We start from the raw sequence: 13,898 nt of genomic DNA on the forward strand, positions 1-13,898 counted from the left end.
TGACTGAGTAATTGTCATTCAAAGTGTGAGCGCTGAAAGCTGGTCTGGTCAGGAAGGGGGTGTAAGTGCACTGTATTGAGGTGGTTAATAACATCCCAGTCTTAGTCTGTAGGGTTCAATGTTGAGTTGGCCCACACTTTGCAGCTATAACAGCTTCAACTCTTCTGTGAAGGCTGTCCACAAGGTTTAGGAGTGTGTCTATAAAAAGGTTTGACCATTCTTCCAGAAGTGCATTTGTGATGTCGGGCACTGATGTTTGACGAGAAGGCCTGGCTCACAATCTCCATTCTAATTCATATCAAAAGTGTTCTATCAGATTGAGGTCAGGCTTCTGTGCAGGCCAGTCAAGTTCCTCCACCCCAAATTCGCTCATCCATGTCTTTATGAACCTTGCTTTGTGCACCGGTCCACATCATTTAGTGGAGGGGTGATTATGGTGTGGGGGTCGTTTTTCAGGGGTTGGGCTTGGCCCCTTAGTTCCAGTGAAGGGAACTCTTAAGGCGTCAGCATACCAAGACATTTTTGGACAATTTGATGCTTCCAACTTTGTGGGAACAGTTTGGGGATGGCCCCTTCCTGTTCCAAAATGACTGCACACCAGTGCACAAAGCAAGGTCCATAAAGACATGGATGAGCGAGTTTGGGGTAGAGGAACTTGACTGACCTCCACCCGATAGAACACCTTTGGGATGAATTAGAGCAGAGTCTGTGAGCCAGGCCTTCTTGTCCAAAATCAGTGCCTGACCTCACAAATGTGCTTCAGATAGAATGGTCAAACATTCCCATAGACACACTCCTAAACCTTGTGGACAGCCTTCCCAGAAGAGTTGAAGCTGTTATAGCTGCAAAGGGTGGGCCAACTCAATATTAATCCCTACAGACTAAGACGCCATTAAAGTTCATGTGTGTGTAAAGGCCGGTGTCCCAATACTTTTGGTAATATAGTGTATGTATTTGTCTGGAGTTTAGCTTTAGGATTTAGACAAAATCCCTGAAACTATCACTGAACTCTAACTGCTGGCAATGGGGTTCCCTTGGTTGGACATTCTGACCATACAGGTTTTTATTACATTCTATTCAACGTGCATGTTGGCGCTTTTTTTGCATATTGCTTGTACAGTATATGACTAATAGTTTGTGAACCCTTACCAATCACATCTACTCTATGTCTAAAATTTTGGACCCTCTCCAAATGATTGAGTTCCTGTGAAAAGGTACTTAATGTTAAACACTAAGCACTAATGCCGCGTATACACAATCGGAAATTCGGCTAGCAAAAGACAGATGAGAGCTTTTGGTCGGAAAATTCGATCGTGTGTATGCTCCGTTGGACTTTTGCTGGGCAAATTTTGGCCAGCAAAGGATTGATAGCATGTTCTAAATTTTTAGGTTTGTAAAAAGTTCCTATCGGAAAACGCGCTCGTGAGCATGCAATTCCGACGCGCAAAAACTCACGCAATGCGCAGATTCAACTACGAGACGGAAGCTTACTGGCTATTAAACGTGCTTTTTCTAGTCCCGTTGTACGTGTTGTACGTCACCACGTTCTTGACGGTTGGAATTTGGTGTGACCGTGTGTACGCAAGACAGCTTGAGCGGAATCCCGTCGGGAAAACCATCAGAGCTTTTTCCGACCAAAATTCTGATTGTGTGTGTGCCATTAGATGCCATTGAAGTTCACGTGCGTGTAAAAGGCAGGCGCCCCAATACTTTTGGTAATATAGTGTATATGGCAGCTATTTTACCTGCCAAAAGGATTTGCATATTTTGTCCATCCGGGTTCTCAGCTTTACACAGCACAGCCCTGTCTGGCAGCAGCAAAAGACCTAATTTTAGATCAAGAATAACCGAATATATTTCTAAATCTATAGATTGAGATGCTATAGACTGTTAGTCTGCGATTATTATAGCGCGCATGTGCACTACTCCAACCATAAAATGCATTGAAATTCAAAATGTGCAAAACGGACATAAAATAAAAACTAGAAGATTGGAATTTTGGTTCAGGAGCTTTAATCTTTGTACTTTTCTCTGGCTTGGTCCTGAGTAAATAAAACAGATTAGCAAAAAATAAATCAAATTTTTAGGATTTTTTTTTCTTACAAAAAGAAGTTTTTTTTTAAACGTTCAAAAAAAATAAGATTTTTGGAATTAAACAGGAAAAAAAAAAATAAGACATCCAATATAAAAACAAAACAAAAAAAACCCATTAAATTGTGCCAATGTAACAACAATATAATAATAATAATGATAATAAAACAAAATTATATATATATAAATATAAACCTTTTGGAACCGAGAGGTTTTCTGGTATTGCATTATCTTTTAACCAATGATCAAGTCTCCTTTAAAAGAGGCACTGTCACTTTGTCCAATTGAGGTTGTGCAAAGGAGCTCCTCAACCCAACGATACCGTACTTCAGCAGAACTGTCAATGTTCCTTACTCTACATCAGCCGGGGGCAATATATTTGGTGCTTTGGGGTATGTGGACTCTTCTCAGACCTTTTATTATGGTCAGGTCTAGCAACTTTTCCCCAGGGCATGGTCATGTCAGAAAGTGCCCAAGAAAGGTGTGAGGCACCGCCTCACACCTTGATGAAGGAACCTTGGCAGCTTCACCACAAAGCAAGGGAGCTCCCCCCAAAAAAAAAATGTGATGACCACCACTGAGGGATCCAAGTGGAATCAAAAAAAAAAAAAAAAAAAAAAAAAGAGCTGATAAAATTGAGACAAACTGAAGATAAAACATTATTCTAATTGTTGTGGGGGGTCAAGCCATCATCAGGGCTTGGATGGGCAATGGCCAAACTCCCTACAAATGTCTGGAAAAGTATTCTATGTCAAGGACAGAGCATTGAGGTTCCGTTCCCACTAGCGTGACTTCAGTGGCACCTGTTCCAATCTATGCGACTTAGAAGAGGTTCCTGCACAACTTTGATATGACTTTCTTGTGACCAGAGTGCCATAGAGTGTAACGTTGCATGAAAGTTGCATCAAAGTCATACTCTACATCGCACAACTGTGGAATTGCACTCGCGGGAATGTAGCCCAATAGTCAGTGTACATGCATTAAAATTACTCACAAGCTTTTATCTGTTTAAAAAAAAAAGTTACAAAGTGATTGGACATTGGCCAGAGATGCTACTACCCATAATCTATCTGTGGCCACAATAGAAGCATGCAAAAAAGAAATACAGTAGCCTGGCTAAATACAAAGTTGGGATAGGGTATTAGGCCAGCAGAACTACATATGGGCATGGGGGCATAAGGAATGCAATCAGTACGACCACATATGGGCATGGAGGATTTGGCCAATGCAACCACATACGAGCATGAACGAGATCTCTTGTATGACCACATACGGGCATGGGAGATGCTGCTGGTAGGACCGCATACGGGCATGGGGGATGTGGCCAGTACAACCACATATGGGCATTTATGATGTCTCTTGTACGACCACATGTGGGCACTGTGAATTCGGCCGGTACGACCACACGGGGCATGCGGCCGGTACGACCACACGGGGAATGCGGCCGGCACGACCACACGGGGAATGCGGCCGGCACCACCACACGGGGAATGCGGCCGGCACCACCACACGGGGAATGCGGCCGGCACCACCACACGGGGAATGCGGCCGGCACCACCACACGGGGAATGCGGCCGGCACCACCACACGGGGAATGCGGCCGGCACCACCACACGGGGAATGCGGCCGGCACCACCACACGGGGAATGCGGCCGGTACCACCACACGGGGAATGCGGCCGGTACCACCACACGGGGAATGCGGCCGGTACCACCACACGGGGAATGCGGCCGGTACCACCACATATGAGCAGGAAGGTTGTCTCTTGTATGACCATATTATGGTCATCAAGGAACGCAGCCGGAACCACTTCATATGGCCATGGGGCCAAGTACCACCACATGTGGGTGGTACTACACTACTGTAGAAAGTACTGTATGGCCATTGCTCATCCAAGCCCCAATGAAGGGGGGTGGTTTGTCCCCCAAAACGCATTGGCTACTTATCTTCAGTTTGTCTCAATTTTGTCAGCAATAAATGACTATGAGGATGACCAATTGGCATTCTTTTGTCAAGCTCACGCCAGAAGGGGTGAGATCACAGTTACCCCTAGCCACCCATACCATTGCCTTAGTGGTTAGCACTTCTGTCTTGCACCACTGGTGTTTTTGGTTTGCGTGGATTTTCACCAGGTACTCTGGCTTGCTGTGACACGCCAAAGTAATGGTGGTAGTGTAATTGGCCCCAGTATGTGTATGTATGCACTTGAGATAGGAACTGTAGATTGTAAGCTCCTTGAGGACAGGGAATGTAGAGTGCATACATTTGCATTATATAAAATGTCTGTAACACAAGTAAAAATGTTAACATTTTGGCATCAGCCATGACAGAGGAAGGAGCATTGGGGGGCACACTGAAAGCTATCCAGGGGTCAGGGCCCTTTTCACAGTCACAAAATGACAGAGTCTCTTTAAAGTCACAAACTTATTAGCGCCAAGAAGTAGAAATAATCTGGAACCTACGTTGGAATGCAGCTATGCAAAACAATCATGAGAATTTTTTCAAAGGGTACATTAGCCAACCGGGTGTTTTCTAAGTAAGGCCAAATGGCAAGGTGCATTAACAGGAACCACCTTTCCTTCTTTTATCCTTGAAAAGCCATTTGGATTCAGAGTCTCTCTGCACTTTTCTTGCCATCCTTGAACTTTGCACTGCATTATTATACTGCAAAAGCCTGATTAGGTAGAACAAAAGGCGTTGAATGACCACAGTGGTAAGCCTTCGCTTGGCCTTGACGTCAAGTCCAGAATTGGCCTTCATAACTTTTTAAAGCATTTTAATACTGACAGGAAGTCAAAAATTGTTTTTTGTTTTTGTTTTTTTGGAATAGATAAAAAGTGGTCCCTAACATGATGTTGACTGAATTTTGTACACTGCCATTCAACATCAAAAAGCCGTGCATAGAGCTGAGGCATCAGTTAGGCACTTTTAGGTCCATCAGCAAAGGAAGTTTGCAGCGTATTGCCCGTTTAGGGTACAAATTCTTTTTTTTTTTTTTTGCACTACAGTATTAGACTTAAAAAAAAAATCAAACAAAAAAAACACCTTTGCTTGCCTCTGAAAGACCCGACTCCCACCTGCATGTGTACTTTTTCTTGCACCTTTGCGCTTCAGTTTAGCCACTGGGAAAAGAACGTTTCTGGAAACTCCAAACCAATTTGAAGGAACTTATACAGCGTTCTGGGCGACTCGCTACCCCCTCATGACAGTTCTGGGCCAATTATGGGGCACCTAGTGCTATCACATGGTAGAAGGGGAGGGGAGGGTGGAGTCACACGGTAGAAGCGGGGGGGGGGGGGGGAGGGTGGAGTCACATGCTTGCTCCTACCCACAAGTTCCAGGATTTATTGGACAAACCAAGTGTTGGAAGAGCAGGGAAAGGTAAATGCATGATAATGGGAATGAAGGAATGGGGAATTAAACTGAAGCCACGAAATAAAAATAAAAAAAGGTGCATTAATTGATAATTTTAATAAGTTACATTCTCCTTTCAAACATTTTTTAAATGGAACTGTTTAAGGATGACCATGCTGCCTTGTAGGATCTTCCTGAAGGTACAGCAGTGTCCTGATCTCCAACAGTAAGTGGCGATACTGTAAGCACTGGCAGGTACTCTCTCCTTGAGCGGCATTGGCAAAATGCAAGGCCAGCAAAGAGACTGACCCTCTATAAGGCACGCCGGTGGATTGCATAATGTGAGTGCAAGGCCTCGTGGGAAATGTAGTCGGAGGGAGGCAGTGGCCGTGACCGATATCCCTATTCCGGGGGTTTGGGGATGCCACCTTGGGGGATACATGGGCCAACATAAAATAAGACTTTTCGCAAACCCCCAAAAATGTGTTGAGCATTACTATTTATGCATTATCAATCCATTATCATCCTATACCATTAATGTTTAAACAAGGGTTTAGTTACACTTTAAGCAACTATTTTCTTTGCCCCATGCACGCTCTGTTCTTTTAAAAGCAACAAAAAAAAGGTAGCAGAAGTCGATCACCATTGCTAAAGAAAATGTTGCCCCTTTGGATTTAACAGCAGCTGGTCACAAGACTGCACATCATAGGCGTGTGCACAGGGTGTGCTGGCTGTGCCTAGGCACACCCTAATCACCCCATGTGCATGAGCATTATTGCTCTGTGTGCCAGCAGGAAGATGGCAAAGATTTCCCTCTTACCGGCTGTGCCATAAGAGCAGGGGTTAAGCCCCTTCTCTTTCACTATGCCGGCAGGGACATCAATGTGCCGGGGCCATATATTTTATATATATATATATATATATATATATATATTTATACACATACACACATATACATACACACACACACACACACACACACACACACGTGTTTTTGAGCTTTAGGGTGCACACCCAAATGCAATAGACTGCGCCCAGCTATGCTTGCATATCCCTAGTAAATTTGAGCCAGCGACTCTGTAAAATATGAATCTTTATTGGGTACATACTGAAACACACTGGTGACAAGCCAACGTGTTTCAGCTGTGATGGCCTTCCTGCTATGAGGAAGGTTGTCACAGCCGAAACGCGTTAAGTTTGTGACCAGCGTCTATCATTATGTAGCAAGTAAAGATCTGGATTTTACAGGACTACACCGAGTTGCTGGCTTGAATTTACTACGGATCTGATCGTTTGAGTGCGGGAGGATTATATAGCCAGAGAACCGATCCTCATTCATCAGAAGCTGAGCTTTGGTATTGTTTATCTGCTATCTCATGACTGCAAAATTTGAAGTTGGTCATTTGATCTCTGCCATCAGTAGCAGTGTCTGAATTAGGCTCCTCTCTTCAACAGAGATCACATGACAAATGCACCAAACATTCCGCTCACGTGACCGGCCAGCAGTATTTTAAACAGTCAAGGTCTTCGACTACCTTATCACTTGTTTAGGAGAGCAGAGTGGGCAAGGAAAGGTCTTATTTGACTTTAGAGCCTCCTTTTTCCCCAAATCCTAGTAAGAGAGGTTCTTGGTGGCTGAAACCTGAATAATGCCCATATTCTTGTTCAGGAGATATAGGCATTGCTGCAACCAAAACGTTGCCAATAAACACACCACTATAAAAATAGATCCTGGTATTGCAACAGAGGTTTCCATAGCATTAGAAGTTAATTCCAGTCAAAAAAAAAAAATCAGATAATGCATGTCCATCCTCACAATGTACAATTATCGGAACAGAGATATAACTTCTCAGATGATGTCCACAGATGAGATGCCGGTTCTGATGAGACAATTCCAGTTGCGAAAGTAATCTTTGGCATGAGAAAACTCACAAAGTGTTCCTTACTTCGGTCACTTGAGATGTGTTGGTAAATAAAAAAAAAGTCAAGATGTTGTGAGCCCAATTCCAGTTGGAAGGAACATCTTGAGGAACTAGAAAAATCTTGGCTTCAGTTTTAAAAAATCCGTTCAACCAATGATATGCATGTGTAGTTGTAATGGCTGTAAAAATTTCTTTGATTAAAACCGAAGATAAAATACGTTTATAATTTATCACATTTTGAATTTTTTTTTTTTCTTTGGTTAATGAGATTAGAGACTTTCCCGGAGACATCTTAATTGTTCTTCTCCCAGTCTGATTTTATCCTCTAGCTCTCTTTGTTCTACAATGAGAGCGGAGGTCATCTTTACGTAGTGTTGGTAATCCTGGAGCTGATCCTCGTTTAGGTACTTGGACACAGCTTCGAGGACCACCTGCTCCCGGTGCGTGACGTGGGCCTTCAGTTCCTGAGCATCCTCCAGTTGGTCAGTCAGCTGCTTCTTCTTCTCCAGAAGGTTCAGCTGAAAATGGGGAAAAAAAACAATGGGTCTTAAGACAGGCAATACTGAGACAAAGAGGGTGCACTTTTATGCGCCAAAATAACAAAACACAACTTTGGAGCACGTACAGTACTGTGTAAAAGCTTTAGACAGGTGTGAGAAAATGCTGTAAACGAAGAATGCTTTCAGAAATAGAAGTGTTAATAGTAACAAAATGGAACGTAAATGAACAGAATAGAAATCCAAATCCAATCAATATTTGGTGTGACCTCTTTTCCTTCAAACCAGCATCAATTCTTCTAGGTAGACTTGCCAACAGTTTCTGAAGGAACTCGGCAGGTAGGTTGTTCCAAACTTCTTGGAGAACCAAGCACATATCTTCTGTGGATGTCGGCTGCCTCAAATCCTTCTGTCTCTTCCTGTCATCCCAGACAGACTGCATGATGATGAGATCAGATCTCTGTGGGGGCCAAACCATAATTTCCAGGACTCCTTGTTCTTCTTTACACTAAACAATGGTTCCTAATGACATTGGGGTTGTTATCCTGCTGCAGAATAAATTTGGGGCCAATCACATGCCTCCCTGATATTGCATGATGGAGAAGTATCTGCCTGTATTTCTTAGCATTGAGGACACCATTGATCCTGACAAAATCTCCAAGTCCATTTTGCAGAAATGCAGCCCCAAACTTGCAAGGAACCTCCACCATGCTTGACGGTTGCCTGCACACGCTCATTATTGTATCGCTCTCCAGTCCATTGACAAGATTGTTTGGGTGACCTTGAAAGCTGTAGATGCAGTGGTCAGCCAAAGAAACGTAATGCAGCAGATAAAAGACACATCATGCTTACTTCCCTTCCACATCGGAAAATGTCCAGCAGTACCATCAGCACAGAAGTGGTGGAAACCAGGTACACCCCCCCATCTACTGTCCAGAGGAGTCTGGCCAGAAGTGGTATTCATGGAAGAATTTCTGCCAAAAAGCCATACCGCCGACGTGGGAACAAAGCTAAGCAACTCAACTATGCAGGAAAACAGAAACTGGGGTGCAAAAAAGTGGCAGCAGGTGCTCTGGACTGAGGAGTCAAAATGTGAAATATTTGTCCGCAGCAGGAGGCAGTTTATTTTGGGAAGGGCTGGAAAGAGGGACTATAATGATGTCTGCAGGCAACTGAAGCATGGTGGGAGGTTCCTTGCAGGTTTGGGGCTACATTTGTGCAAATGGATTTGGAGATTTGGTCAGGATCTATGGTGTCCTTAATTCTGAGAAATACGGGCAGATATTTATCTATCATACGTGTAGGGAGGGGTGTGACTGGCCCCAAACTTATTCTGCAGCAGGACAACCATCCCTAAAATATAGCCAATGTCATTAAGGACCATCTTCAGTGTAAAGAGGAACAAGGAGTCCTGGAAGTGATAGTTTGCCTGCACCCCCCCCCCCCCCCAGCCCTGATCTCATCATCATGGAGTCTGTCTGGGATGACATGAACAGACAGAAGGATTTGAGGCAGCCGACATCCATAGAAGATCTATGGTTAGTTCTCCGAGATGTACATAGAACGACCTACCTGCTGAGTTTCATGAAAAACTGTGTGTACGTGTACCTAGAAGAATTGTTGCTGGGTTGAAGGCAAAGGTAGTCACACCAAATATTGGTTTTAGATTTCAAATTTCTGCATTAACTTTCCATTTTGTTAATTGATAAAAATAAACTATTAACATTTCTATTTCTGAAAGCATTCTTTATTTACAGCATTTTGTTCACATCTGCCTAAAACTTTTGCACAATACTGTATATAATGGCCAATCTTTGGAAACCATAGCAAATTTTCAAAGTACAAAGCCCTCCAATTGGGCGATGAAGTATTTTTTAAGTTGTAATGGTTGGCTATTTCTGCAACAGCCATGCCTCAGACCTTAGCGCTCTTGCAAAGCTACGCCAACTAAAGAATATCCAACATTTGATACTTCCAGCTATATTGGATGCCTTGGCTACTGTAGTGTGCAATGGTTCCAGCCACTACATTAATACAGGGAAGGAAGCCTATTCAAAACCCAACAAAGGTTGCTGAAGGTTCTTTGGCTGGTTTAGAGATGCAAAATAAATCAGTTGAGTGCTTGGTATACACATGAAGGAAGTGCTAAAGCAAGGGGTCAGCAACCTTTTTCCAGGGCCGAATTCAATTTATGTGAATACATGGAGGGCCGCATTCACCCGCTAATAAATGAAGATAACATTACACAGCCCTCTGGACCACTTTACATTACACAGCCCCGCACGTCTGGACCCTTTTACATTACACAGCCCCCGTACGTTTGGACCCTTTTACATTTCACAGCCTGCCCCCCCCCCCCCGGACCCTTTTACATTACACAGCCCTCTTGACCACTTTATATTACACAGCCCCATGCAACTCTGGACCCTTTTACATTACACAGCCCTGTGCACCTCTGGACCCCTTTATATTACACAGCCCCCCAACTGTGTAAAAAAAAATCTGATCCCTTTTATTGCTGTCAGAAAAAATTTAAAACATCCCTTGTGACAGTAATAGGCAGTGACAGGTACTCTTTATGGAGGGATCTGGGGGTCTATAAGACCTCAAATCCCTCTGTTGCACTTAAAAGCCTTCAAAATGGCAAGTTTGGCTGTTTAAAATGCTGTAATTTATTTTAAAATTTGGCGCCTTTAAGTCTGCTGTAAACCCGAAGTGATGTCGTGACATCGCTTCCAGGCTAATAGATCGGAGCCAAATCAGCGGGGTGCAGTCCCCGCAGTCCGTAGGCTGCCGACCCCCTGTGCTAAAGTTACACACCCTTCCACCCTAGGTCCTGGCCTAGAAGGAATACTCTCAAATATGGTGTCATAGCAGAGACCATGAAAGGATATAAAATAGGAGTAATCATTAAAGGAAAAATAAGGGAATGATAAAAAAAACTCCATATAAGTGTATCTGTACTAGAAGACTATTGGGCCTGATACAATTTTTCTCTCCCCCTCCCGTTTTCTAATCCTGGTTTCAAAATTATTACAATCTTAAAAAAAAAAAAAAAAATTGGCACATTAACCATTACCAAACTATTCACAGATCAGGGTTTAACTATGGGGTATGGGGGGAGAGAAAGGGAAGGGAAGATGCTATGGAATGCATAGTTTACCTGCAAATGAAAAAGTAGAGTTCTTTTAGGAGGAGGAGTTACTCCACTTATATAGGCCATTCAAATATCACAAGTTTGTAGAGTAACTATTTTCATATAGTAACTTCTCTTCTTTTTGATTTCAGGCAAATAATGAATTCCAAGCAGAGGCAGCGTGCGGTCATTGAGTTCTTCACGATGGAGGGATATAAACTGTCCAACCTGCACAGGAGGCTACAGAGTTTGTATGAAGAGGATACCATTGACCAGAGCAATGTCTTGTCAATGGTGTCCTCTCCATAAGATTTCTGTAGACTTATGTGGCTGTTGGACAGCCTGCACCACTCCATCAAGAATTCATAGAAGAGTTACTCAACATACATAGGTCATTCAAATTTCAGGTTGGTAGATTAGAGGAACAATCATAGTAACTCCTCTTCTTTTCATTGCAGGTAAATAACGTGCTGTCATTGTGGCGAAGGAGGGGTACAGGCTGTCCAACATCCACAGAAGGCTACAGAATTTGTATGAAGATGACACCATTGACAAGAGTCACCAATGACAAGACATTGCTCTGGTCAATGGTGTCATCTCCATAAGCTTTCTGTGGACTGCTGTGGATGTTGGACAGCCTGCACCACTCCATCAAGAATGCATAGAAGAGGAATTACTCAACCTACATAGGTCATTCAAATTTCAGATTGGTAGATTAGAGGTGCCATTGACAAGAATCCCCAATGACAAGACATTGCTCTGGTCAATGGTGTCCAACATGCACCTGAGGCTACAGAATTTGTATGGAGATGACATCATTGGCCAGAGCAATTTCTCATCATTGGGCATTCTTGTCACTGGTGCAATTTCCATAAGCATTCTGTAGACTTCTAGAAATGACAGACAGCCTGCACAATTCCAAGAACTCAATGACAGCACAGTGCTTCTCCTTGGAATCCATTATTTACCTGCAATGAAAAATAAGAGTTCTTATAGAGGAAGAGTTACTCTACCATCATGTAAAATTTGAATGACTTATGCCCACTTTTACATGACAGACCTCATACTTGATAAACGCTATGGCTTATCGGGTCTTAAAAGGGGAGTTAAAGGATTGTGTCTAAGCAAGGAAAGATTCCTGGGAGGAGATGAATTGAAAGGTGGGAAGACATGGTGATGGGAGCAAGTGAAGTGGTGGAGGTGGGATTAGAAAGGAAATGGAGGGTGGGGATGGAAAGGGGAGAAGGTCAGGTATGGGTAAGGGGAGGATAAGGGTGTGATTTTCTGTAGGAAAAGCAGCAATGAGTCTTTTCTTTGGATTTGCAGCTTTGAAGGATATTCCACCAATATTCTGGAGTGCTATTCAGTCCAGCACATCATCATCCATATTAACCACTTCAACCTGAGGGCTCAATCACTTCTACAGGTTATGGAGGTGGGCCCCCTCCCGCTGCCTTTATCAGGGTCTGCTGAGCAATCAGGGAGCCTGGGTTCACTCGATGTGCTGAGGGGGGAGGAAGGTACATCTGTACTGGCCTCCCTTCTGTGATGTTAGAAACAAGGACCATGTTACACTGCCACTTTATTCTCCAGGGTCTGTGCTTTCATTAAATATATAATGTTTTGGGGTTCTGAGTAATTTTCTAGCAAAAAAAAAAAAAAGTTAATTTTAACATGTATGACAAAAATGTCAGAGTTGGCCTGGGGTGGGGTGGAGTGGGTAGGTGGTTAAATACAGAAATATTAAAAAACACAAGCAAATTCCGTTATGGTTACCATCAAATACCTTCTCTTCGATGGAGGGCTCCGGGTCACCGCAATTTAGTGCACTCTCCACCCTGGTGAGACGTCCAGAGAGAGACAGCAGCAAGTTAACCACCTTGTCCAGGTCTCCAATAAACGAGCGGAACTTGTCATACTCGTTGGGTTTACAAATACTCTTGAGCAGGCTCTCCAACTCGCAGCCCAGGGTCACGTTGGCAGCGATGTCCTCCTGAAGGCCTTGCTGAGCTTCATGTAATACGGAGAGCTTTCTGCTGATGCTTTCTATGAGTTGCATCTGGTAAGAACAGCAAACCAAACCAAGGTTAAAACTCAACTGATTCAAAAAAGTAAAACGTCAACCAATGGATCAGTGCTCAGTGCTTAGGACAAGGAGGTGTGTGGACTGATCTGTGAGGATTGGGGTTTGGCCCAGATTATATCAATTCTAAGAACACACAAGAGATCTGGAATTTTTTTTTATTTCAAGTGTACATCAAGCCAAAAGTTCCTACGTTTTGGATAAGGTGGGAAAGGTTTAGAGGTCTTGTAAGGTTTTACGGCTATCCAAGGTTTCGTTAGAAAGAGTTCCTCACTTCCTGTTCTGCTGACAAACTTTTACCAGACAGGAAGGGAAATCACTCCAGGTAATGGGCTGGGGCCAATCAGCAATATCAAAAGGAGGAGTCCATAAAGTCCCAGGACAAGGCCATCTAGAGCCCAGGGCGACCATGCCAAATTGTGTTCCCACCAAGATGTATGACTAAGTGTCAGCAAAAATCCTAGCACAAATCCTCTTCACCCACCCCCCCCTCCCAACACGAACCCCCCAAATCACGACTCCTAGAGCAATTTTTTACCCCGACAACCCCCCGTCCCAGCCCTGAGTCCATTAGCCCCGACTCCAAGGACCCATGGCCTACACAGGTCTTTCCTTTCACTCCTGGTGCCCCGAATTGGTGCAGCAGGGAGGCAAGTATATGTTTGCTGGGGGATGTCATCATTAAAGTTAACCGGTTTCTTTGTCCTGTCTGGACAAAGAGCAGGAGCACAATACAAGGATGTTGCCCAAACTGTATGGCTACACCAACCCAGTGCACTCCCGCACCACAAACATTCTATGCAAGTGACTTGGGC

General features: G+C 43.7%; 1 protein-coding gene across 4 annotated transcripts in view; it reads right to left on the reverse strand.

The window, feature by feature from the left end:
* Positions 1-1,996: 1,996 nt before the first annotated feature.
* SHROOM4 (shroom family member 4) overlaps positions 1,997-13,898 on the reverse strand; it is a 129,550-nt gene continuing 117,648 nt past the window's right edge. For all 4 annotated transcript variants that reach the window (XM_077465178.1, XM_077465179.1, XM_077465181.1 and 1 more), the window contains 2 exons: positions 12,787-13,059; positions 1,997-7,885 (listed from right to left, as the gene is read on the reverse strand). In XM_077465178.1, the coding sequence (XP_077321304.1) occupies positions 7,637-7,885; positions 12,787-13,059 (522 nt within the window). In that variant the 3' untranslated portion in view covers positions 1,997-7,636. The remainder of the gene's footprint in view (positions 7,886-12,786; positions 13,060-13,898) is intronic.

Source organism: Lithobates pipiens, unplaced genomic scaffold (assembly GCF_037356315.1).
Source record: "Lithobates pipiens isolate NorthernLeopardFrog02 unplaced genomic scaffold, aLitPip1_a1.2 Scaffold_1, whole genome shotgun sequence".
NCBI classification, from domain to species: domain Eukaryota; kingdom Metazoa; phylum Chordata; class Amphibia; order Anura; family Ranidae; genus Lithobates; species Lithobates pipiens.